The following is a 25341-nucleotide window of genomic DNA, read 5'->3' as shown; positions in this document are numbered from 1 at the left end:
CTGTCTGCCTGCAGCTTTCTGTGTTAAGGAGGAAGCTTCTCTGATGGTGGCTGAACAAAGCAAGGCACGTACCTATGGTTATAGCAGAACGTCATTAGGTCTCGTTTTATTGGCATTTCTTATTTGTTTGTTTGCTTGTCTGTTTTTAAAAGAACAGTGGTATTTGGTATTACACTAGGTTCCTGGGCTATCTGGTCTCAGCTTCTTGGTCACCCAAGCAGCATCAAGTGTGGGCTCTGTCTTATGGAGTGGACCTTAAGTCAAAACAGACACAGGTTATGTACTTTCACAAGCTTTGTGCCGCCATTGCTCTGGCATACCTTGCAGTGGTTTTGGGATCAAGGGTTTGTAGCTGGGTGGTTTTTACCTTTCTCCTTTGGTAGCCTGTTGTGTTGTATTTTGATTGTATCCTGACAATAAAGCTTGATTGGAGTCAGAGGATGGAGTTAGCCACTAGCTGACCAAAATTAACCATAGAGGTTTTGGAGGATTGAGGATAGATAGGAGACAGGAAGTACCCAGGTGGTGCTGGGAGGGGATCTCAGCCTTTTGGATGGAAGAGATAGGAAGTCACTGGTGGCTGTTCCTCTGTGGCTCGGATGTTTTAGGTTTTTGCCCCAATATCTCATTACCTATTTTTTATTGACAAATAAAGGGAGAGAGAAGTAAACTGAACATGACCAGGAGACTGGTCATGGCTGGGGCTATCTGTGAGGGAAGAACGGCAGGGGGCAGAGAGTAGAGAAGGCATAGTGAGAGACAAGGAGCAGAGCGGAGGAAGATCAATGGGAATAGCAGGGTTATAAGGGAACCAGTAGACGCTGGGAGAGAAGCGTGTGAACTGAAGGAGTTCAGAGTAGGGAATCCTCTGAGGGTCCAGGCTGAGCTCATTCCTGAATATCTGAACTGCATTTTGGAGTCTGGAGAATTGGGGTCTCCTTTGCACTTGACAGTCAACAACTCCACTAGATGTAACCCAGTCCCTGTTGTGGAATATTATTTGAAGATGTGTTACATTTGTTTATGCTGTGGAATATATATTTTAATGATGTAAGAACGTGTTGCGTTCTTTTAGGTTGCATTTGTTTAACTCCGTGAAGCTGTGACTCTTTGCCTCTCTAAAACACCTGATGGTCTCATAAAGAGCTGGATATCCAATAGCAAAGCAGGAGAGGGGATAGGCAGGGCTGGCAGCCAAAGAGAATAAATAAATAGGGGGATAAATTGGTGAGGGGGGAGGAAGAAGCGAGTAAAGAAGGGGCCAGTCACTCAGCCACACAGCCAGACATGGAATAAGAAGGAAAGAAAAAGGTGGATGGGATAATTTAAGAAAAACTGGCTAGCAACAAATTAAGTTAAGTCTGGACATTTATAAGAAAAAATAAGTCTCCATGGTGATGTGGGATTTCCCTCTGTATACCATTGTTTAATAAAGAATCTGCTTTTGGCCAAAAGTTTAACACAATATAGCCAGACTGGAAAAGATTATATATAGAGAGTAGGCAGAGTCAGTAAGAAGCCATGTAGTCACCACAGGAGACAGACACCTCTGGTGGAGTCTGCCAAAACTTTGCCAGTAGGCCATGATCTTGTGGTGATACACAGATTAGTGGAAATAGTTTAGTTTAGGATATAAGAGCTAGCTAGAAATATGCTTAAACTATTGACCAAACAGCATTGCAAATGATACAGTTTCCGTGTGATTATTTCGCGTCAGGGCGGTAGGGAAATGAACTAACGGCCTCTGCCAACACCATGAGATTTATTTGGAAACTGGGTGGCAGGCCCACAAAAGAGCAAAAAGAATAAATCAATCAACAAAATTTTGGCTTTCCAACGTGGAGATAGAGTAAAAAAAAAAAAATCCAGCGACAATTCTCCATAATAGAGAATTATCTGGTGGTAAGAGCTGCCCAGCCGGGGCTCTGCTTCTCACCGTATTTGGTGATTTCATTTGGACCACCTTCATATATGGATCTATTTTAGGATTCCTATTATTTGTTCTTTGCTGTTGTGGTGGTGGTGGTGGTCATGTGTGGTAGACCGGATTCTGCTGGTCTTAAATTGTTCCTTCCTTGAGTTTTCTTGGGTGTGATTAGCCTCTTCAGATTGGCATTTTCCTTCCAGCACTTTCTGCAGGGCTGAATTTGTAGACAAATATTGGTTAAGTTTGATTTTTTATTATGGAATGTCTTTTTTCCCCTATCTTTTGCATTTTTATTTTTTATTAAATGTTATTTTTTTCTTTGAGTCTTTCACATCATGCATCTCAATCCCATTCATTTCCTGTCCCTTTGTATCCATCCTCTGCCCTTGAAACTTCTCCCCAAAATAAAATGAAATAAAATTTAAGAAGAAAAAAAGAGAAATCCCCCATGAAAGCTGTAGTGTGACATCGTGAGTCATGCAGTAAATCCTTTTATCCATGTATTCTTAGGTGCAAGCGTTCATTGCAAAGAGTCACTGGTCTGGTTCATGGCCTCTGGTTTCTGCTACACTATCAATGCTGGGCCCTCACTTGACTCCTCTTGTGTATTCTGTTGTTATCCTGTGTCGTGGAGATCCTTCAGCTTTGGGTCTCCAGACTGGCCCCTTCACATGCCCAAGCAGATCACAGATGGTGTGGATGTTGCAGTGGGCCAACTCATAATCCTGGTTCTGGGACTGTACAGTGGCAAGGTTGATCAGCCCCTAGCTCTCCCATCTTTACCACCAGGGTGAGCTCTCCAGCCTTGCTCTAGCTATGAGCAAGGGGCAGGGCTAGTTCTCCTGCTTTCCTGCCCTCAGGATCTGCTCTCCTACACTTGCTCCTTCAGGACCAGCTCAACTGTGTCATCCAGGCGAGGTGCAGGGGCCACTCTCCCAACTTCTGTCGCTGGTGATGGGTAGGGAGATTCTCCTACTCTTGTGGCCTCAGGACGGCGGCAAGGGACAAGACAAGAGACACCTGTCCTTTGACAGAGAATAAGGGGCATGCTGTTGCTCTGGGGACCTGGCAGCACTACCCTATTGGCACAGCAGCCATGGCAGTTATGTGTGCCAGCGCTGGCTTTGCTCTCTCCCTGCACGGTCTCCCTGCTCCTCCACACCTGCTCCCTATGAAGTCCCTTCAGATACATTTTCTTCCACATCTTGGGAGCTACATTTGTGCAGCCATGAACAAAGAGAACATATTTGAGCATAGAGGGAAATACCAGCAATCCCTCTCCTTCCAAGTAGTTGGAAGTATTCAAAGATGTGGAATGGAAGTTTGCAGTAATAAGTTTAGCAATTGAGAAACAATTGCCTACCTGATTGCATGACAGAATAATTTTAGATAATAAGCAAACTTTTTAAATTTTACTTTTGGAAAAGGGCATTTTCCTTGTTTGGCAATTAAAAATGAAAATAAGTGCCTTGCTTATGTTTTCTTACTGCCAAACTGCAAAAAACTCCTATCTTCTATTTATCTATTTATCTATTTATCTATTTATCTATTTATCTATTTATCTATCTATCTATCTATCTATCTATCTATCTATCTATCTATCTATCTAATTATCCATCTATCCATCAGCCTATCTATCTATACATACATCTATTGATCCATCTATCATCCATCTATCATCCATCTATCATCTATCTATCTATCATCTATCTATCTGTCTGTCTGTCTGTCTGTCTATCTATCTACCATCTGTCTATGTATCCATCCATCATCATCTATCTATATGTCTACATATAGTACCCTGCCAGCATGCCCAAACTGAGCAACCACACCTCATTAAGTCTGTATTCTATGATCTCTTTACTTAAGGAAGTTATTTAATAAAGACTGTTTATAGTGAGAATGTTTCTTGGGATGTTTGAGATTGCTATTTCTCATGTGCTTCTGGTCACTGGTGTAAATACTATGGCAATATTTGAGGATGAGTTCCCTTTTGGCAGTTTTGTATTTCATCCGCCTGGGGTTTCGGTACCTGGAGACTGCACCAGGCCCCGTGTGCAGCAATCCGTCATGTCCCCTGGGCGGTTTGGCAGACAGCTGATGACTTGTTCTGTCATGAACTGGAGTCACAGATACCCATGAGGCGCAGAGAAGCACTCCATTGTTCCAGGTGTTTTGTTATTTTAAAATAAATCATGCAGGCACCGCCCCACTCAATCGCTGGCAAAGAAACATTTATCCTTGCCTTTATGTTTTTGTAGGGATTTGACTTGTATAGTTTAGCCCACATTTTGTGTGTTTTTCCCCCAAGGAGTAAGTGACATGGTTTTTAACTAGTACTATCTGTCCATGACCTTTTAGCAGCACTTAGAAACCATTAGAAAATGCAATGACATATGGCCCTAAGTCACAAGGATGTAATTTTTCACACACCAAGTTTCATGGTACAATAGTGAACTTAGCACGGGCAGGAGCTACAGAGGTTGGCTCCACAATCCTCCCAGTCTCCCTTTACTATTGTGTATTTGTTTGTGGAAATCTCTTAAGGATCCTTTGCAATTGCAAATTATGAACCTCTGCCAGGTTACCTGTGTGAACTTCAGCAAGTGCATCCTAACGCCATCCCTTATCCCTCTTCCCATCGACCACACCTTCCACAGAGCATGGGAAAAACTACTCAGAGAACTTAGTTTAACGAGCAGGGAAAAGGTGAATATTTTCATTAGGAACTATTTTTCTTCCTGAGTTGTGTCTGCCTTTCTGAGTCACAGTTATCTTGTACTGTTAAAAATCATGTAAAATCAAGAAAGCTCAAAAAGTCTGTGAAATAAGAACCAGAGACAAATACTGACCAACCATCCCTGATAGCCACCAGCATGGTTCTCAGAAGAGCCAGTTTCTTGCTGAATTGTGTTTTCAGCAACCATGCCTGGTCTACGCTGACAATGCCTGTTTGTTTGAATGGCACTCTGCCCATTTAGAACTTGGTAAAATTCTTGCCATAGGGATCACCAATGTTCAATGGCACACATAGCATAGAAACGTGGCTCCACACGGGGTGGGAATCTTGGCCCTGGTATTAGATAGTGAATCCAGATAATTAGACTTCTAACCCTACATGTCCCCTGTGCTTCCTTCACCGTTAGGAGACAGTGTGTAAGCACAAAGCAAGAATGTGCAGTTCTAGCAATTCTTTGTATTTTGTTACCACACTTTCTTAGCAGCAAAGAACAGAGCACACCGGAGCTAGGTTAAGAAGAAAGGGGATATTTTGTAAGTGTGAGGGACTATGGGGGTGAGAGGAACAGGCCATCAGAATCTGGCTGTGACGCAGAAGGGATGATTCTAGCTCCCATGCTACAGGACACCGTGAAGTTCACAGAGCAAAAATGAGGCCCAGTGCAGTGTGAAATGGGGTGGGGACATTAGTTCAAACAGCGGGCAGGAATAGCTCAGGCTATGTTATTCATTGGAAGAGAATGAGTTAGTCCTTCCGATGTCACTGTGAACTGGGCTTTATGTTACATAGAGCAAGTAGTCTAGATAAGGCAGCGCCCAAGACGGGATGGCTTCACAACAGAAATACTGTAAGGATCCACTAATTTGCCAGGGGAAAGATTAATCTAAGATATAAACATTAAGATTTTATTCATGCAATACAAATATTTATATATATATATACATACACACAGTCATATATGTTCATATGTGTTATATGATTTGGAGATCTATGTCATGAAATAGTTTGCCTTTGTCTAGCTCAGTTCTGGAGTTCAGGACTACATGGCAGTATCTGTTCATAGTCAAAATGATCAATGAAGAATACCTATGTTTCATTATTATGAAATCTTTTGCAATGTAAATATTCAGAGGGGTGCTAATTAAACAAATTCTAGATTAAATATATTTAAACAAATAAGATAGAGCATAAAGAAGAATGAAGTTGATTTTCTTTAACATTTTCATTCAGAGTGTTCACAGTATGGTATTTGTCGCCAATAAAAAAGTATTGGGGGCTTTGTTGAAAGTTGGACTCTACCACATTATCCATACACTCTTCTTATTTGAAAATTAGACAAAGAACACACATTTAGAAATCCCCCCTCCGTGTGTGTGTGTGTGTGTGTGTGTGTGTGTGTGATGTATGATAAGTATGAACTGGAATCCAGGAAGGCTCAGTGTGATTTTCTTATCTGGGAAAAAGACTTTCAGTTCTTTTAATTTCTTTTCATTTTAGAGTTACCTATTCCTAGATTTCCCCTAGTTTTGATAAATTACTAATTGTTTGTCAGTGGGTAAGTCAAACACACTCTTTGAAAAATATAGCATATATTGTTAGGTTGCGGGATGGCTCTAAAAAACTTAGGTAATATTACCAGATACCAGGGTGTTGACACTATTGCCAGTAACATTGAGGTTACTGTCAAAGAGCAGAAAGCTGGAATGGAATATAATCTTTCTGATACGTCATGATCAAAATTAGATGGAGGAAGAGAGGAAGCCGGGCAGGGATGATGTAAACAGTAAAATGTAAATGAGTGTATGTTGTAAGTGAATTTACCATGAAAACACGTTTTATTACATAATATTTTGGGTCATATACAAGATATACTAAAGTGTTCTATCCATAACAGAAAAGTCAGTCTATAAGAATGGATACAAAACTTAATCCATAAATTCAGTATGATTAAAGATTTACTATGAAACATGTAAGGACACTTGGATAAATTTAGAGTGAATTTGTGTTCCTACATGGAATAGCTGAGTATTGAGGTTTTCTTAGTTGATAGAGGCTGTGCATTCCCATAATCCCAGAACTAGAAAGGATGAGGCAGGAGGTTTACCATGACTCATAGGATAGCTTAGGCTACATCCGGAGTACCCAGCCAGCTAGGACTATATATCAAGAGGTACCTCAGGGGGTAACTCCAGATTTCACACATCTGGGGAGATTTTGACAAGATGATTTTTAACATGAAACTGAGAAGAATAGCTAACAAGAGAGATTGCTAGTCACTCTGTCGGTCAATATACACATTTAAGGGGTCTCAGTCATGTATGGCTGCATTGTCACCAGCACTGACTGAGAGCTCAAGGACGCTAATGTGATAACCTCCTGAACACATAGACATGTGTGCATAGCTGTGGGGCAGAAGATTTGTTATCTACTTGTTTGCGTTTGAAATATCGGAAGTATGGAGGCAGTGACATCATTTGTGAACACGTGTAGCCTGGTGTTGGAGGAAGGCCCACTTGTTCTTCCTGGCTGCCCGGGTAACTTAGCCCTGAAATAACCACACAGAAATTGCATTAATTAAATCAGTGCTTGGCCCATTAGTTCTAGCCTCTTATTGGCTAACTCTCACATCTTGATTTAACCCATTTCTATTAATCTGTATATCGCCACATGGCAGTGGCTTACTGGGTAAAATTCCCAGCATCTGTTTCTGGCGGCTCCATGGCATCTCTCTTTTACTCCGCCTCTCTTTCTCCCAGAATTCAGTTCTGTCTTCTCCGCCTACCTAAGTTCTGCCCTACTAGGTCAAGACAGTGTCTTTATTCATCAACCAATACAAGCAACACATAGAAAGAAGGACCTTTTATACCAAACTGGTCTCTTGTGGTTGTGACCATGGAGATAACTGTATTTACTTAAATTAAATCAAAAAGTATGCTCATAAAGTGGCCATAATTAGGGCAGTTATACTGTTTAATGTTAGCGTCTCCTAGAGTGGGCACAGAAGTCGATGTGTGGGACTCACACAGAGCAAGCATCCGGCTGTTTGCTGTGCTGCGCGTGACAGAGATCATTGGCTGTGATGCCATGAAAGCCTCCCTCTCTGCTACTAGGATTATTAACACATAATTATATACATAATTATTATACATAATTAATACACAATGAATAGCGGAAAACTTCTGATTGAGTTCCCAAAACTCTAAAATGTTCGTGGACAAACAGTTGGTCAAAATTTCTATAAGTATTAGGGAAAAAATGACAAAAGAGATGATTACATTCTACCTTACACCAAATAAGTTTAATTACAATAAATGCAGAAATGATGAGGAACTAAAATGCGCATGAACATTTTTATCTGATCTCGGAGATAAGCTGGTTACTCTCTGTGTGTCAGGTTTTCTATTCCAAGGATTGTCTGGGAAGATTCAGAGTGCCTACCTTCAGAAACTGGGCAGCTACCAGTAGCAAGAGCTGATGATTCTGCAGATGTTCACAGTGTGCCTTGCCCTGGAGCACCCTTATTTCTGGGAACTCTTAGAAATGGGTCAGTGGCGCCCAAGAGCAAGAAAGCACAACGTGTAGGACAGAAGCAAATGCATGCAAAAGCATTGAGGTTGCATTGCCACAAGCAGGGTGAAGTAAGTCCCCAGGGTCTGGACACTGCAAGAGTGGCCTGCAGAGGAGGGGAGGAAGTGAAGCCCCTCAGACGAGATGGTTATGGTGTACAAAACAAAGCATAATTAAATGGCAAAATACAAATATTTTCTGTTTATAATAAAGCAGTTACAGCACAAAGGGGAAGGTCACTTACAAATACATGGAAAGAAAAAAGTAAATACAATTTTCAGATTAATAGGCAAATAAAGGAAGAAAAAACACCCACGATAAACATGAAGAATGACCTCATTAATTCACAGTTTTACAGATAATAATTCAATTAGCTATTGAACTGACAATTCAATTAAAATTATTATTCTCAGTTTTGGGGTGGGCAGAAAATGACTTTCTTATATGCTAAAGTTTATTCAATACAGCATTTTTGAAGGGCAACTTGGCACTATGTGCAGACGCTATAAAATGGCAGTACGTTCCATGCACAGGGCACTATCTTCCATAGAATTAAAAAATAGCGTGCACTTCATCAGCATAATCCTTAATAATTTCGGCCTTTGTCCTTATCCCCACAGAAAAGCATATTCTTCACCTCCCATTAAGGAAAGCTTTGTTTCAGTTATGATGCACTCTGAAACCTGTGAACACACTCCCAAGACTAAGATTAGAAGAATTTAAGCTAGCTGGGCTACTGGGACTCAACTGTTTTTCTTAATCATTAACCCAAGCCACAGTCTATATGACTTTTCAATAGAAACTCTTGTGTTCTAGCTGGGTGACATTTCCTTGTTTTATTTTTTATTCTCTATGGCCTTGGCTTTATCAGAGGCAGGGCAACATTTTATCCTACCTTTACTTATGTTAAGTTTTCCACTAAACTAACCTCTATGATAATCCCTTATTGTATTTATTAAGAACCCTCAATCATTAAATCCTATTTAAGCTATTATTGTATAAAATCATTGCTTCAGTTAAATAGCTTGAAGATCCTGCAAGCTGGGCATGGTGGCCAATGCTCTAAGCTACATCTCTTGGGAGGCAGAAGAAGGAGGACCCATGTGGGTTCAAGGTCAGCCTGGTCTTCGTAGCAAGTTCTAGGTCAGTCAGAATATGCAGTGAGACCGTCTCTGTCAACAAAAATAAATCAAAATAACTGTAAAGCTTAAACACCAGGAGGAAATCATCTTCATAATAATCCACAGGTAAAAGTGCCAAGTAGAACAGGATATTTCCAAGAGATGATCATACTACACTAAGAGCAGTTGGGATCCCCACACCCATTCATCCCATGCCAGACACCAGAGAAAACTGGCTGTGGCAAACATGCAAAGGCACAGCAGTAGAAAGAAGCATTCTGTGACCGAGGCCCTTGGGGCCTTGCCTATCAGATTCACCAACCACGGTTTTGTTTCCTGGTGGGCTGATCCCCTGAAGTTAGTTGCCATCTGCTGCTTTTCCGATATGGCCACCAGCAATTCTTCAAATTTTGTCAATAGAGAAGAGAAATGCGTTAAAGGAAACACACAGGAAAGGACATGAGGGAACCCTGTTCATCGATGACGTGATCCTGTACATGAAAGGCATTCAAGAATCTACCAGAAAACTTGTAAAACTGCCAAACATTTTCAGCAAAGCAACAGGATACAAAGTCAATGTTCAAAGCCAATATCTTTTCTAGATAACACTAATGAGCTTGCCAAGGAAGAAATTGGAAGAGAAAAGTAATTAAATTTACATAAGTAAATTTATACAGTCAAATAGTTGAAGATACAGTCACTGACAATGACTTTCAGAAAATAGCTACGATGCTGCAGGAAATGATCTTAAGAATTGACAGACGAGATTGCGTGAAATTTTAAAGCTTTTGTACAGCAAAGGAAACAGGTACCAGAGCAAAGAGACAGCCTATAGAGTGGGAAAAGTATCATCCTAACTGAGATAGGAGACTAATAGCCAGAACATGTCAAGATCCTGCAAGTTGGGCATGGTGGTCAATGCTCTAAGCTACATCTCTCGGGAGGCAGAGGAAGGAGGACCCATGTGGGTTCAAGGTCAGCCTGGTCTTCGTAGCAAGTTCTAGGTCAGTCAGAATATGCAGTGAGACCCTCTCTGTCAAAAAAAAAAAAAAAAATCAAAATAACTGCAGTGCTTAAACACCAGGAAAATCATTTGGTCAACTAAAGGGCTGGATAGATAGTTCGCAAAGACAAAGCACAAATTGTTAGTACAAACTGGAAAAGGTGTTCCGTACTCTTAGCTACCATAGAAATGCAAATTAAAATTGTGCTGATGTCCTAGTTTACCTGAGCACAAATGGTTACCAAGCAAATCAACGGCAGCAAATATCTGGACATGGGGGACACTGCCTATGGATGTGTAGGTCGGAGCAGCCACGACGGAAATCAGTATAGAAGTTCCTCCCCAAAACTATCACATGACCCAGCCCTACCACCTTCAGGTGCACACCAAAGGGTTGTCAGCCAACTAATCATAAAGATACTTTTCCATCAATATTTACTGCTAAGCAGCTCACAGTGGCTAAGAAGTGAAAATGACCTAGATGTTTATCAGCAGGTGAGTGGTTAAAGAAAATGTGACGCATATACACAGTGGCATGTTATCTAGCTACAAATAAAAATAGTCCTGGCCTTTCCCTCTGTGCCTTTTCCCAATCTGCACAAATGATGGCTCAGTCACCTCATTTCCTTCTGTGTCTGGTTTTCTAGCCCAGGTTTGCCCCATAGCCTGATCTGAGAGATGACTAACTGAGATACGAATAGATCGATCTCAGCTGTGAATAACTATGCGCATTTTGAGCTCAGCGTTCTTCTGCAGCCCTTCAGTGCTACCTTTGACTCCATATTTATCACAACCCTGCCCATTGACTTTAGAATGAAACTCAGACTCTTCAGCTTTTCAGGGGACAAACAATGGTGCTTGAAATCCTGTCATGCTTAGTGAAATCTCTCACCTCTTTCCTAAGGCTCAAGGAAGGCATTTCTCGACAGGTATTCTCCATGTTCTCTCTCTGCCAGGCCTGGGTACGTACGCACTGCTGTCTGCCATACGCACCAAGTTCGCCTTATCATCTGCCTGCGGTTGCTGATCCCTATACTCAGTGTTCACATCCCCTGGAATCTTCTTGGCCCCTGCTGGTGGCTGGGAGCCCTGCTCCTGCCTGTCATGACCTTACCCTGATTTAAAACCTTTTATTGTAATGATCCATTTAACCGACTGTCTCCACCTCACTTTGGGAATTAGGGGAGGTAGCCTTGTCTTGTGTATAACTGCAGGGCAAGTCCCAGTATTAGTATTTTCTAAGTACCCCACTTATGTTTGTTAAAGAGATAAATTCATGAAGGGCAACAAAGAGAAACACTTATCAGTCACACCACAGGGGAGAAACTGTATTCCTTTCTCACTGATAAGGAAAAATCAGTTAGTTGTTGGTTTGAGCATGGGGAGGTTAGACAACAAAGATGAGGAGCTAAGATTGAGCTCTTGAAAGGCTCTGGGCCTTCTTTTGACTCCCAGGATGATTTCACTGGATCAAAGAGTGGTTTGGCAAACAGTTGTTTGGGAGCCCTGAAGCAGTGCCAACATTTCTGAGCTGATCTGCTCCAGAGTGAGCGCATCGCATCGAAGGAGCTGTAATTACCGTGTACACTAGCCACCTTTATAATTGGGAGGCCAAGCAGCACAGGAAGAGCCCTGTCGATGACACTGTGTGGTTCAGGGTTGGCTTTAAGTGCTCAGTCTCACAGAGCTGCCATCTTCAGGCACACAAGTCTTTCAAATGCTTCAGCCTGAGACTCGGAAGGTATTTGGAGACAGTCACCCTAGGGTGTGGCCCTGCACAGTTGCGTTTTGTTTAGTCCGCCTTCTGAAGCTAGCCAGATTCCTGGGACTGCTTAGTGTGGCATCGCTGCAAAACCAGGCAAACATTTCGATGGCCACTAAACAGCCTGTGATGTCCTGGCCAGGAGTGGACTCTCTAGCCTGTTTCAAGATCCTCTTTGGCTGTTTGTCAGCAAAGTCTGACCTCTCCAAATCCTGGCAGCTGACAGCCCCAACTGTGTTATAAATACGAGGGTGAAGGAGGCCCAAAGACAATATGAACTTTTCCTTGATCTAAAAATGTCCAAGCCATAAGACATTTCAAGATCCTTTTTGTCTTTTTGTTTGTTTGTTTAAACCAATTTAATCAATGCCTTTTAGTCAGAGAATAGTTGGCAAGCTGTGTAAGATTTCTATTTAACATAATCTTTCCCATCCTTAAACAATGGTAAGACCTTAGACGATCTTTCTAGGAGTACTAGCTAAAGATGAAGGCAAGGATAAAAAGAAGAAAATAATGGTCACAACTCAGGCATTGCCTTTCTAAGAAAAATGCTTGTTTCCAAAGAAACTATTGAATCTTACTTGCCCGTGTGCACATAAGAGCACACATGAGGTTTGCACATCGACATGAGACAATGAATTGTCATGACTTGACACTTGGTGCCTCCACAGGATTTTAAAAATCTTTAAGGTGAAAGAATTGAACCTGTAAATAATGGTCAATATTAAGGATCACTATTGAAAATGCATTTTTTTCTGAAATCAATGTAAATTTTCTGTGCTCTTATGATTTAAAAGGGTACAAATTAAAGTCTGAATTTCAGTTGGCAAGATGGCGCAGTCTCTAGGGGTCATTGCCTCCACGCCCAATGACCCTAGTTCTGTCCCTGGGACCTGGATGGCAGAAGGGAGAACTGATTCTGTGGGCCTCTCTTCTGCCCTTCACACATTCACCATGGTATGTGGGTGCCCACACACATGCAAAATAAATGGATAATAGAACAAAAAGACAGTAAACATTTTTTATTCCAAAGAATTCCAAAGCTCGAGAATTCCAATCTAGAAGCATAAGTATGCAGAAAGCCCGAATTGCTTTTTGTTATATTTTAAATCAATTTATTTTAGTATCCTGGCCTTTATTTTCTTTTTCCTCCATCCCTGGTCCCACATCAAAGTCTTCACAAATTTCCTCCTGCCCCCTTCCCCCACGGAATCAGCCTGGCACTGGTCGGCAGCCCCCCATTGATGCAGTCCCACAAGCTCAGCAGAGTTGTGTGCGCTGGAACTTCATAGTCTCCTGGGCTCTTGGAATCTTTGATGAATGTGTTTCCTATCCCTTGGGAAGCCTGGCCTCCTGTCTTAGATACTGTAACAAAACACCTGGTACACACGGCTTTGGCCTGTGGCTCCGTCATCGCCAGTGGGACTTAACAGAATTCCTGGCTGGGAAGAAGTGTGGGCCAGCAGCTCTTCCATCTTGCAGACCAGGAGTCCAGAGAAAGCAAACTGGAATCCATGGTAGGTCCAACCACCACACTTACCCCTGTTGACCTCTTTCTGACAGGCAGACCTCACCCCCAAGGACCACTACACAGCCTTCACAATGCTAGCACAAGCTGGAGACCAAATGCTCCAAACGTGAGCCTGTGTGGAAGATTTCAAGTCAACCCACCACACCTCTTGTCAGGGCCTATGTCAGGGACCAGGTATGGCTCTGTCTTTCACCAAGGACCTAAGCCTTCTTCCCTATTCCCAACCTTTCCTCTATCCAGTTACTAGAACATGAGACTATAAAAACCCCTGGAATAAAAACATAGCAGATTAAATGAATATTCTGTTAGATTTATGAATGAAACAACTTGGAAATGTTCCAAATATCCAATAATAAAGAGCTAGATCAATAAGTTATGTCACATCCATACCAATAAATGGCTATAAAATGCAGTACATATAAATGTTCTGATATGAGAAAATGTTCAATGTAGTTTCATAAATGCAAGGGGTACTTGGAGAAAAAAATATGTTATAATCTGCATGAAAAGAAAAAAGTCACATTCTTATAACTGCAGAAATTTTTGGCAATCAGCACAATGAGCTCATTATTGTGGTTATCTCAGTAGACCGGGTTGGAGGAAGGATGTGAAAAGCTGGGCTTTATCCTTCCACTTAATGAACCATTTGCATTTTTGGAATATACATGCACTATTTTAAATACATTTTGAAACTTCAGAAATTTTGTTTTTTAAAGGTTCATTATTTGATGTTTTGTGTTTGGCCTGAATGTATGTAGTTGTATCGTGTGCATTGCTGGGGCCTGAGGAGGCCAGGGAGGGAGTCTTGTCTGCTGGAGGGTGTGGAGCTACCGTGTGGGTCCTGAGAACTGAGCTGAGGTCCTCTGCAAGAACCTCACATGCTTTGACCATGGAGCCATCTCTCCAGCGCCATAGCTTCACAGCTTTGAAAGAAGGGTCTATGTGGCTCTTTCCTATAACAAAAGCTTTTTTGTATTTCATCAATAATTTTTAAGGACACTTAGGTATTAAGTAAACATGCCAATTTTCTTGTTATTGTCGTGGAAGTAATAAGAATGACATTTCTTTAGAAAATCTGAATATTTACAGCAACATTCCTTTTCAAGATCCATAAATTAAGTCATTAGTCCATGCTAAACTCTGCATTCTTTCCTTTTTTATTTTAACAATTCATTTTTAATTGTTTAATGATTTTATTCACGATAAATGTGGTTCTTTGTACATAAGGGTGGAAATGCAAGTCACTCAGCCTTATTAATATTAAAATAATTATCTTTATATGGTTATGGAACAAAATTCTCAAATCCATATGCCCCATGTTTAGAAAAGTTTGCCTTTGCTCCCCTTTCTCCTGGTCTTTCTTTCATATTGTTTGATGAAATATGTCTATGTATATAACGAAGGATCAGGAGACAGACTTCTGAGTATAAAATGGTGATTCACCGGGAGGAAATGTGTTCCCAACACGAGAAACAATGGCTGCAATGGGATGGTCAGGAGCACTGACTAGGAGGTAAGTTTAAGAACGCCTGTGCGGATGAAACACAGTAGGAGCAGACAAGAGTGGATGGAGGAAGCTGGCTGACAGGATTTTTTGTTTTTGCTTTCTTTCTTTCTTTCTTTCTTTCTTTCTTTTTTTTTTGATGTAAGTAAGAGGAATAATGGATTTCTTGAAGAGATGCTCAGGTGTGTGTTTTAAAAGTTCATTCCGGAAGGAGCATTTTAGCACGACTGGAACAGAAGGCGGGAGACGAGTTAAGAAGTTATGACAACGGTTGAGGTAAGCAGTGATGGAAAAAGTGAGCATGGCCAATAGCTCTATCTGAGCTAAAATCCCTGAGTGGCTCGTGTTATTTATGGCTTCACATAAAACACAAGCCATTTGTTTTATAAGCCTGCACAAACATAGCATGGCAATTGGCCACCCTCCTGGGGTTGCTGACAGTGGGGAGTCAAAAACTCTAGGGGCATGTTTAGGTGACTTTAAAATATAAAGGAAAGTCTTATATGGTTACCATATGACAATTTTCTTTTATACCAAGATCTATCTATCATAGCAATGTTAAGGATATCTCCCTAGTGAAAGTCTTATTAGTGCCTAGAAAGATTTCTCAAGTCCTTTTCCCAGTTGTCTCTTTGACTCTCTTGGGTGCCCATCAGCACGGTAACCTCTTCCCAACTTAGCCTACACTATTTATTCTCTTTGCAGCCCTGTCATATCCTCCCCACGGCTCATTCTCTCCGGCACCCCAGGTTAAAATGTATTTCCACCTTTGTCACCTTCTCTACATACCTGCCAAGCTAGCTCCGTAGGTCCTTTCCCCAGAGTCCTAGGCTTCTCCCTCCTTCAGCTACAGGGCCTGTTCTTCATCACCCAGGCTCTTCCTACAACACCTCCCCCACTACGTCCTATCATAACCTCTCCTAACCACCTTGCGCAGTGTGGCTACATTTAGAGTCCCAAAGCATCAGGTTGTTCTTGTTCCTCTTTCAAATCAATGAAGATAGGCAGAAATTTCAGCGAACAGAGGCCTGCTGGAAAACTCTGGCGTTATGTACTAAACTTGAATCAGCTATACCTCATCCATTTCACTTTTAGATACATAAACTATAAACTGTATTCCAATACGCTCCAGGGGAAGGGGTATTTACAGCAACACTGTTCAAAGCAGCCAAGTTTTGCTCAGCCTATTGTGGTAGTCTGGATAAACTGGGGAGAGTTCATATAAGGATAAACTGTACAACAATGGGAAAGTCAGCTCTTATTTTGTATTAAACCTTTTAAAAAGACAAAGCTAACAACTGCTGTCAGAAATCAAGAGTGGCTCACACTAGGAACAAGGAAGTCAGCAGTTGCTGGGAAGGACAAGGGGGATCTGAGGTCCTGGAAAATTTCTAGTACTTGGCGTGGTAGAAGTTATGTGATTTTCCAGTCATGAAAACAAAACTAGTAATCACGGTGTCCGTCAGTGACTCGTGTCACTGAGCAGGTGATGTTTAAACGTCCAAACCTACAAACCTACTGGATTAGTCAGGATCTGATCCAGTCTACATTCCTATCTGTGTAGTCAAGCATTGCCTTCCTTATCAGTTCCCTTTGCAGAGTTTTCCAGGTGTGAGAAACCCTACACCATGGGCTCCATCCGTATGTAAGTAGAGGGAAAACGATTTCATTGAAAAATACTGTACTCAAAAATAGGAAGTCCGACACTAATTTCTTTTCTGAAAATAATGTGATATTGTTGCACCAAATCCTCTACAGAATTCTGTTTTTTATTTTCTTGTATTTCAGGGAACTTCAAACTGTGCTGGCTGTAAGCTTAAGTCTCTACTGCTGACGTAAGGTCATTACCAACTTAGGTTTGCCATGAGGCTTGCTGGTATTCCTGGAGAAATGTTGGATGTTGCCAGGGCTGGGAGCCCACTTGGATGTGGGGTGCCCTTATGGCTTGTGGGCAATAACCAAAACCTAGGGATCAAAGCATTTTTGTATACACCTGGGTGAGCTTGGATTTCTCAGCAAACCTGATAGTGATGCCAAATTAGGAGTCACAGCACTGAGGTAGCTCTGTCAGGGTTCTGAATCTCTACTCCCATGGCATGGAGGGTTAGTCAGTCAACAGGGAATCTAGGCTTTTCTAGAATTGAGGCAGGGTAAATACAGCAGAAGGAACTGAGCAGGGATGAAAAGCCTGAATTTGTTCATTTTGCTGCCCCCTAAACTTACAATGGTTATTCACTTTTTTGATGAACGAATTCTATTAACTGGAACCATGTGAAAGTAACTAAGATCATGAAATTGCAGATGTAGATCATACTTGAATACAATGAATATTTCTGTACACATTTGTTTCAATTCTCCCTTGTCAAAGAAGAAGAAAACGAGTGGTCAGGCTCCATTACCTGGCTCATTAGGGGAGACACTCTCCCTCCTCTTTGCCTTTTGTTTGTACCTTGCATTTGGGAAAACCGTGTTTATTCAGGACTTCTCCCGTCTTTAAGTCACATTTGTAATTTGAAGATTATAATGAAAACATTACTTTTGGAATCATATTTGGGGACTTTTTCACATTTTTTTCTGTGTTTAATTTTGTGCTACAGTTTAGATGGGGACTTATCCCCTTTCTTTCTGTGGTAAGTCAGTCTGGTGATGTTTACAGATAGAGACATTGACAGAGAATTTTAGTAAAGACAGTATGTCTAAGTTTATAAACACTGCAAATGGCAGAAATAAGTCTCAAGTGCAGGAACATAGTTTTTATTTAATACTTTATGGAATGAAGTATTACCTAACTATAGAATTGAAAATGGCAGCAATTGTGATCGCTAAAAGAATATTCAAAATAAAAATCTGAGTTGCACAACAGACAATATTATTAGAACATGGAAATTACTATGACACATTTTGCCTGTTCAGTTTGCCGACTGAACAGAAATTCTATCACTCAGTTAAGACAAGCTGAATGATATTGATGACTCAGCTATGAAGTAGAAGACAGGCCCTAAAGCTCACCGACTGAAAACTGCACTTGCCATGTTTCATGACTCTAAACATGTTGCTGCCTAGGCCTGGCATGAGTCACCGAGTGACTTACTGACCACACTGCTATTTCTATCCACAATACTAGACAGATTACCCCACCCCAATTAGTTAAAACAACAAACATGTGTTATCTCTGTGGTTTTTGGTTATCTATGTTTTTGGTTCAGCAGCTTTTACCAGGCTGCACTTAGGGTAGGAGCCAGGGCTGCAGCCTCATCTAAAGGAAGGCCTGTAAGGGGTTGCTCCCAACTGCACCCTTGCGGTGACGGGGAGAATCCTGGGACATCTGTCTGAGCTTCTCCATTTCTGGGTTCCTGGGCTCAACTCACATGCTGACTGTTTCCACTAGGTTAGGGTATGAGAAACCCAGAACAGGTGAGCAAGACAGGAGCCACCATCTTTCAAACACCTGGCCTTGTATCTCATTTCATAGTCACTGAAAGTTAGTCTGGGAGGTGCATCTTCTGGGCAGGCAAGGAGGATTGATACAAGGCTGTGAATATCACGAGAAAGAATGCAGCACATTCCGTGTTGGCTGCCGCCATCATTTACCCATCTTTTTACTTGTTGAAGGTTCTTTCCTGTAGTTTGAATATGTAAGCGCTTCTCATAGCCCATAATACTCATAAAATAAAAAAAAATGATTCTTCACTCGTGAGGCCTGTCGACCTGCTGTTCAAGAACACAGATGTGAGGCTGGATCCAGATGTGGAGGCTACAGGGCAAGGGATCAAGTTCTAGTCTGCCCAAGCAGGACTTGAGGAAAAAGGTATTTATCAAGGAATAAGAAGGAGTAAGGCTGTTCCAATGAAAGGGGAGAACAGATGGTGGGAAGACCTGAGGAGGAAGAAGAGGCAGGGGTGATGTTTAACACCTGCATCTATAATCCCACCAGAAAATTACAGTGATTCTTCTTTTTAATTGATTTTTATTGAGCTCTACATTTTTTTCTGCTCCCCTCCCAAACTCTCCCCTCCCCTTCAACCCTCTTCCAAGGTCCCATGCTCCCAATATACTCAAGAGATCTTGTCTTTTTCTACTTCCCATGTAGATTAGATCCATGTATGTCTCTCTTAGGGTCCTCATTGTTGTCTAGGTTCTCTGGGATTGTGATTTGTGGGCTGGTTTTCTTTGCTTTATGTTTATAGTGATTCTTAATAAAAGAATGGGTTACCGTGATTATTAAATACCCATTCAATATTAAGTTTATAATTGTTTCTATCTTACCAGATTAGTTTCCTAGGCTAACTATGCATTTTCTTTTAAGTATACACAACCACATTGCTTCCCCTCCTCATTTGGCTGCTTGCAGAGATGATGTCCGAAACGGAGTATACAGAACACAAAAGGCCAAGCAGATTTCACGATTTACATTAATCTGTTCAGTCTGTAATCCACCTGGACAATTAAATTCAAACTAAAGCATTTCCTGCTTCTGACACACAACAGAGTCCACTGGGGAGGATTGGGTTATTTTGACTCCTGCTCCCTGTAGGCATTGCCTCAACTGTTACTATGAACATTGTGGAATTAGCATGAAGTCCCTTAATGTAGGACAAGAATTCATGCTATTTCCGAAGGATGCTCGATATAACCTTCCTTGCACAGAATAATCTGATTTATTAAATTCCAGGAAGAATTTTATAATAAGTCACAACACAGGGTAATAGAAAACTGAGCTAATGATCATACATTAACTTGATCATTTGGTTCTGATGTTCAATTTTTTATTTTATAGAATTTGAACACATATAAGATGAGTAAATAGACTACTTCCCATCACATTCTGACAGCCCTCAACCCATACGAATTCGCCAACATCCACACTCCCAATTACTCCCTACCATTTAATTCTGACACTTATTCCAGACACTGTATCACTTTATCCATGACTAATTTTTGTCTCTACCGGAGAAGCAGCCATCCTTTCTAAAATACAATCAGTACAGATTTATCCTGAAAAAAAGAAAAAGAACAACATCCCTTTATTGTTCAACCCTTAGATTTCTACTCTTATGTTTATTTTCTTTTTACAGAGACACATGGACAGAAGGTTGGTGGTTCTTCGCCGGGGATGGTTTTACTTGCTGGGAGGCTCTTGGCAGTTCTAGAGTTATTTTCATGGTAGCTGAGGGTGCTCATCATCTACAGGGTAGAAGCCAAGGGTCACGCTAAAGACACAGGGCAGTGCCTACCTAGTAAGTAACTGCTTGTTCAAAAATGTCAGTAGATGCCACTGTTGATGTACAGAGTTAAGGAAGAGTGAAGGGTGGGGTGGGGAGGGGTGGTGGCAAATAGTAGCTATACAAACTTATAAAAAGAGAGGTACACGTCACTAAGACATTTTTCTAATAGCCACACTAATGACTAAGATGGGCTTATAACTGAAAAGGCAATTAAAATATGTAGTTTTTCCTTTGAAAATGTTTAATTAGCTAGGTGGAACAGCTTTTCTTCTTTTTAAATAATTTACTTTGTGCAGGCATACTCATGCAGTAGCACACATGTGGAGGCTTGGGGACAAATCCCCAGAGTCCACTCACAGTGCACTACCTGGGTTTCAGAGCTTGAGCCCTGGGCTGCCAAGCTGGGCTCCAGGTGCCCTAACCTGCTGACTCACCCCGCTGGACCCTTTTCAGAGCTAAAGATCAGCAACCCGATAATGGATGTAGGTGTCAGGTGGAAAGAAAGGGGCCCAGACAGAAGCAACAACTCTTGCTCCTGCTCCAGCAGCAGACCCAAGGGAAGGGGTGGAGAAGAATGTTTGACAAAGGCAAACACAACCCGGACCTGCAGTCCAAGAACAGACTAGAACTATTTTGAATTGGCGAATGATAATATGTAGGAAATGGATTTCTACAAGAGACACGCTGAATGCTAAATCTTGTTGGCATATTTCAAGATGAAAAATGATATTAGTTACTCTAATTCAAACAAAGTTCTGCTCGTTATCCTCTGCACAGAACCCCTGGCAGTAATTTACCTAGCAGGACAGTAGTTCGTGCAGATCAAAGCAGCGTTAGTTAAGTGTGTCCAGAGGGCAGTTTTAGCTCTGGGCCTTTCTCTTTACAGGAAAGGGGAGGGCAAAAGAAAAGCTTTGTTTTTTTTTTCCCTTGAAAGACAAAGCATATTTAACTAAACAAATACTTTACACACGTCCACACTACGGAAAACTCACATGGATTCTTCCAACTAATTGGGGAAGAAGTTCTTCCGGGCCCCAAGTCTTCTCAAGTCTGAGGGGATACAGAACAGAAGCGTAAACTATAAAATTAAACAAACGTGCTCTCTCCACGTGGACAGCAATACGTTTTGCCTTCCGTTGCACTCGAACATGAGCCGGGCTCCAGGGAGGACAGGGCTGAGGCGTGTGGCAGTTGTGACAGAGCTGTGCCCTGCCGGCTTCAGCTTCAGAACTGTAAAGCCCAACTCTGAGATCTCAGGCAATTTGTGTAGCAAGCTCCTCCTCTTCTGCAGCCTTCTTCTCCATTGGTAAAATTCTTCTGCAGGGTCATGTAGGGATCCCACCCCTTCTCTGTGTTTTCACTCTGAAGCTCTGCACAACTTTACACCTGAATGAACGCCAAGCCTCTGTGGATATATAAAGAGAACCTTGGGAGGCATTCCACAGTCAATAGTGCAGAGGCAGGGGGAGAGAATTAACCGGCTCCTCAGCCCAGCGACTCCTCCACGCACCATGCTTCCTCCTGCCATTCACCTCTATCTCATCCCCCTGCTGTGCATCCTGATGAAAAACTGCTTGGCTTTTAAAAATGATGCCACAGAAATCCTGTACTCACAGGTGGTTAAACCTGTCCCTGCACACCCCAGCAGCAACAGCACGTTGAATCAAGCCAGAAATGGAGGCAGGCATTTCAGTGGCACTGGACTGGATCGCAACAGTAAGTGTGTTTTACTTGTATACATTCTCTCTCTCTTTTTTAAAAAATCCTTTTGGGGAGCATTAGCTCCCATTCCTGTATAATGGTTTTATTGTATACTACCATAAAATGTGTATGTGTTGCTGAACAATCTGGGAGCAATCTACTGCCTGCATAGGCTGGCATTTTCCCCTGGTTAGTGAGTTTAGAGTTAATGTAATTAAAACGGTGGCTTGATAATGCAGGCACAGATGTGCTTTGCCCAATACCCACTGACAAACGTATCTATGCGTCAAGCTGCTGCGTCTTTAAAACTCTGCAAAAGGAGAGTTCTTTAGAGTGTTGTTCTGCGAGTTTAAGCGCATGTTGTCTTACACTTTGTTCCTTTCAGAACGTGTACAGATTTGGTGAGGTGACTGCTTGGTAACTAAGTAGAACTAGGTGTAGGGACTCACGAAGGATGAAAGGGAGCTTTCAGGCAATGTGAAATTATCCCCACAAATGTCTCAACTATGTCTAGTTCAGAGAGGTGTGTGGATTTGGTGATGCTCACTGTGAGAGAGGTCTAACAACAACAGGTTGCAGAATGCTGGTTTTCTAAAATTCTTTCCTCACCAGGTCAGACTGAGGGAATTGTGTGTGTCTGTGAGGGACTGCCTGTCTATTTGTAAGAGGAGACCTTAAATAATAGTATGCTAATGTTTAGCCCAGGGAGGGCTTCCTTACCCCTTTTCGGTTTCCTTAATTACATACCAAGGGACTACTAGTTAGAGGTATTCAAAACTTCTTCCCCCAACTTTTGCTTTATTCTCTTCCTTTAAAAGAGTTCACATTAGCAATCAACTTGAAGAAAGACAGGAGGAACAGTGTGCAGGAAATCTTACCCAAATATTTGCCACTCCTCCTTAAACTTCATTTAAACTATGAAAAAGAGTTTTTCTGACCTTTGAAAAGTCAAAGCAAATATGACTGGTAATGCCTCTCTAAGAAAACCAAAGTGTGTTACTGGCAGGAGACAGTTGACTTCAGGGTACAGGAAGTGTCTGATCAGTATTGAGTTACCAAGCAGTGTGGTGGGGATTCATTGCCAGTGAGAGAAACGTCACCACAAAAATGCCCAATCTTACACATTCGGGAACAAAAGCCAGGCAAGTCAAAATCACTGCTGTCTGTTTCCAGGTGCATTCCTAAGGCAGCTGCAGGAAGGTGCACTGGAGTCAGAAGCAGGCAAGGCCAGCACACTGTCCAGCCAAACTGTTAACCCTTTCATCTCAATCCCCAGCTGTTGCTCGCCCTGTGAGCGCAGATGGATACACTCACGTGTTTGTGCTTCATAGCTACACAGTTCCCTGAGGCCATGAGCCTTACCTCAGACATTCTGGATTACAGAAATGGAGCAAAACTCCTGGCTCCCTGGCCACTTTGAGATTGTGTGCAGGAGTCACAAGAACAGCTTCAACAGCTTTGATTAGTTTTGGTTGGGACAGTTCATCAACCTCTGTTTTTAAGCCTTTTTCCTGGTTAATAAGCCTTGATTTCTTTTCAAGTTTGTCATAAGCAGTTCTCATTTGGATAACAAAGGAATGAGCAGGAAAACTTCAAATATTTTAAGATTAATTTTTGTTTTAATTACTCAGGCACATGACCAGAAACAGCCAATTAGAGAACATACTTATCAAATCCAAATAACTAAAACAAAAAGCTGCCCATGCCTGATATTCAGGAAATGAACGCTGTGGTTCCTGTGCAGTTGTAAATCAGACATGTTAGGTATTTTTCTGCCATAAAATTCATGGAAATGTAGCCAAGTTGTTATGGCAACCATACGTTCCTAATTTAGGGGCTTTTATATTCTTTAAATATTGAGTTGTGGTGGCATTTTGCATTTCAAACATTTTACTGTTTGTATTTTTAAAACATAGCTTGGGAATTTATGTTTAGAACATAGTTATTAAGTTTGATATGCAAAATGTCAATGGTTGTAGCCATATGCATGTGTGACCGTGCAGCTGAATTCTATAATTGAAATAAAATATTACAGCATACATATGCACTGTACACAGCATTTAAATACTTTCCACATTTTCTCAAGAGATTTTTTTTGAAAAACTTAATTAAAAGCACTTGCAGACATTAACCAGTATGACCCATGAGTACGAGAACATTAAAGTGCACTCTTTGAAGAGAGAGTATTTACAGGAGTGGAAGGAACCCTTGTTGGGAATGAGACTAAGAGAATGCGACTTTTAATACTTTAATAAACAATCAGTTAATGAAACCCATGGAAAGGAACGAGTCCCTTTCTCCCTCCCTCCCCCCAACTCCAAAAACAGTCAGACTGTATGTAGCCTGGTCATTTTGATAAAAGTGTCTTCCAACCCTCCCACAGACTTGCTCTGTGAAAACAAAGTACATAGTCACGTAGGGCAGTCCTGCAATTTGAATATATATAGTCACTGGAAACTACTTAAAACAAGCACAGAACCCCAAACACCTTCAGTCTCTTTCTGTCTCTGATGAAGTTCTGTCCTGTTTCCTGTAGGTCGAGTTCAAGTGGGCTGCCGGGAGCTGCGATCCACCAAATACATTTCCGATGGCCAGTGCACCAGCATCAGCCCTCTGAAGGAGCTAGTGTGCGCGGGCGAGTGCCTGCCCCTGCCGGTGCTTCCCAACTGGATCGGAGGAGGCTACGGAACAAAGTACTGGAGCCGACGGAGCTCCCAGGAGTGGCGGTGTGTCAACGACAAGACGCGCACCCAGAGAATCCAGCTGCAGTGCCAGGATGGCAGCACACGCACCTACAAGATCACGGTGGTCACAGCCTGCAAGTGCAAGCGGTACACCCGCCAGCACAACGAGTCCAGCCACAACTTCGAGAGCGTGTCGCCCGCCAAACCCGCCCAGCAGCACCACAGAGAGCGGAAGAGAGCCAGCAAATCCAGCAAGCACAGTCTGAGCTAGAACCGGACTGACGAGAAAGCATCTGCTACCCAGATTTCAGGGCTTGGAAGACGCGAGCCTGCCATTGCTCTCTTCTCACTTGAAAGTGAAGTAGACGCTTTCTGCTTTGATCAGGCCCAGCAGGCTGTCCTTCTCTGGGACCTTCTCTGGGACTAGTTTTTCCTTTGCAAGTTTCTCAAGATGTAATGAGTACAGTTGGCAGCGAAAGCCAGGCATCCTGTCGGCTGGCTCCGGTCTTAAAAAGCACCTGATGCTGTTTAAACAACATCAGCTGGCAGTTTTAAACGCGCCATTCCCTAGCCCAC

At 42.0% G+C, this 25341-nt stretch overlaps 1 protein-coding gene across 1 annotated transcript; it reads left to right on the top strand.

Annotated features, from left to right (window-relative positions):
• The first annotated feature begins 21891 nt into the window (after positions 1–21891).
• On the top strand, positions 21892–25057 carry Sostdc1 (sclerostin domain containing 1). Its single transcript, XM_057783300.1, has 2 exons — positions 21892–22096; positions 24618–25057. The coding sequence occupies exons 1-2, from the start codon at positions 21892–21894 to the stop codon at positions 25034–25036; spliced, it is 624 nt and encodes a 207-aa protein (XP_057639283.1). The 3' UTR covers positions 25037–25057.
• Positions 25058–25341: the final 284 nt, after the last annotated feature.

This window comes from Chionomys nivalis, chromosome 10, assembly GCF_950005125.1.
Source record: "Chionomys nivalis chromosome 10, mChiNiv1.1, whole genome shotgun sequence".
NCBI lineage: Eukaryota > Metazoa > Chordata > Mammalia > Rodentia > Cricetidae > Chionomys > Chionomys nivalis.
The sequence above is the reverse complement of the archived record's forward strand: the minus strand, read 5'-3'. Positions and strand labels throughout refer to the sequence as shown.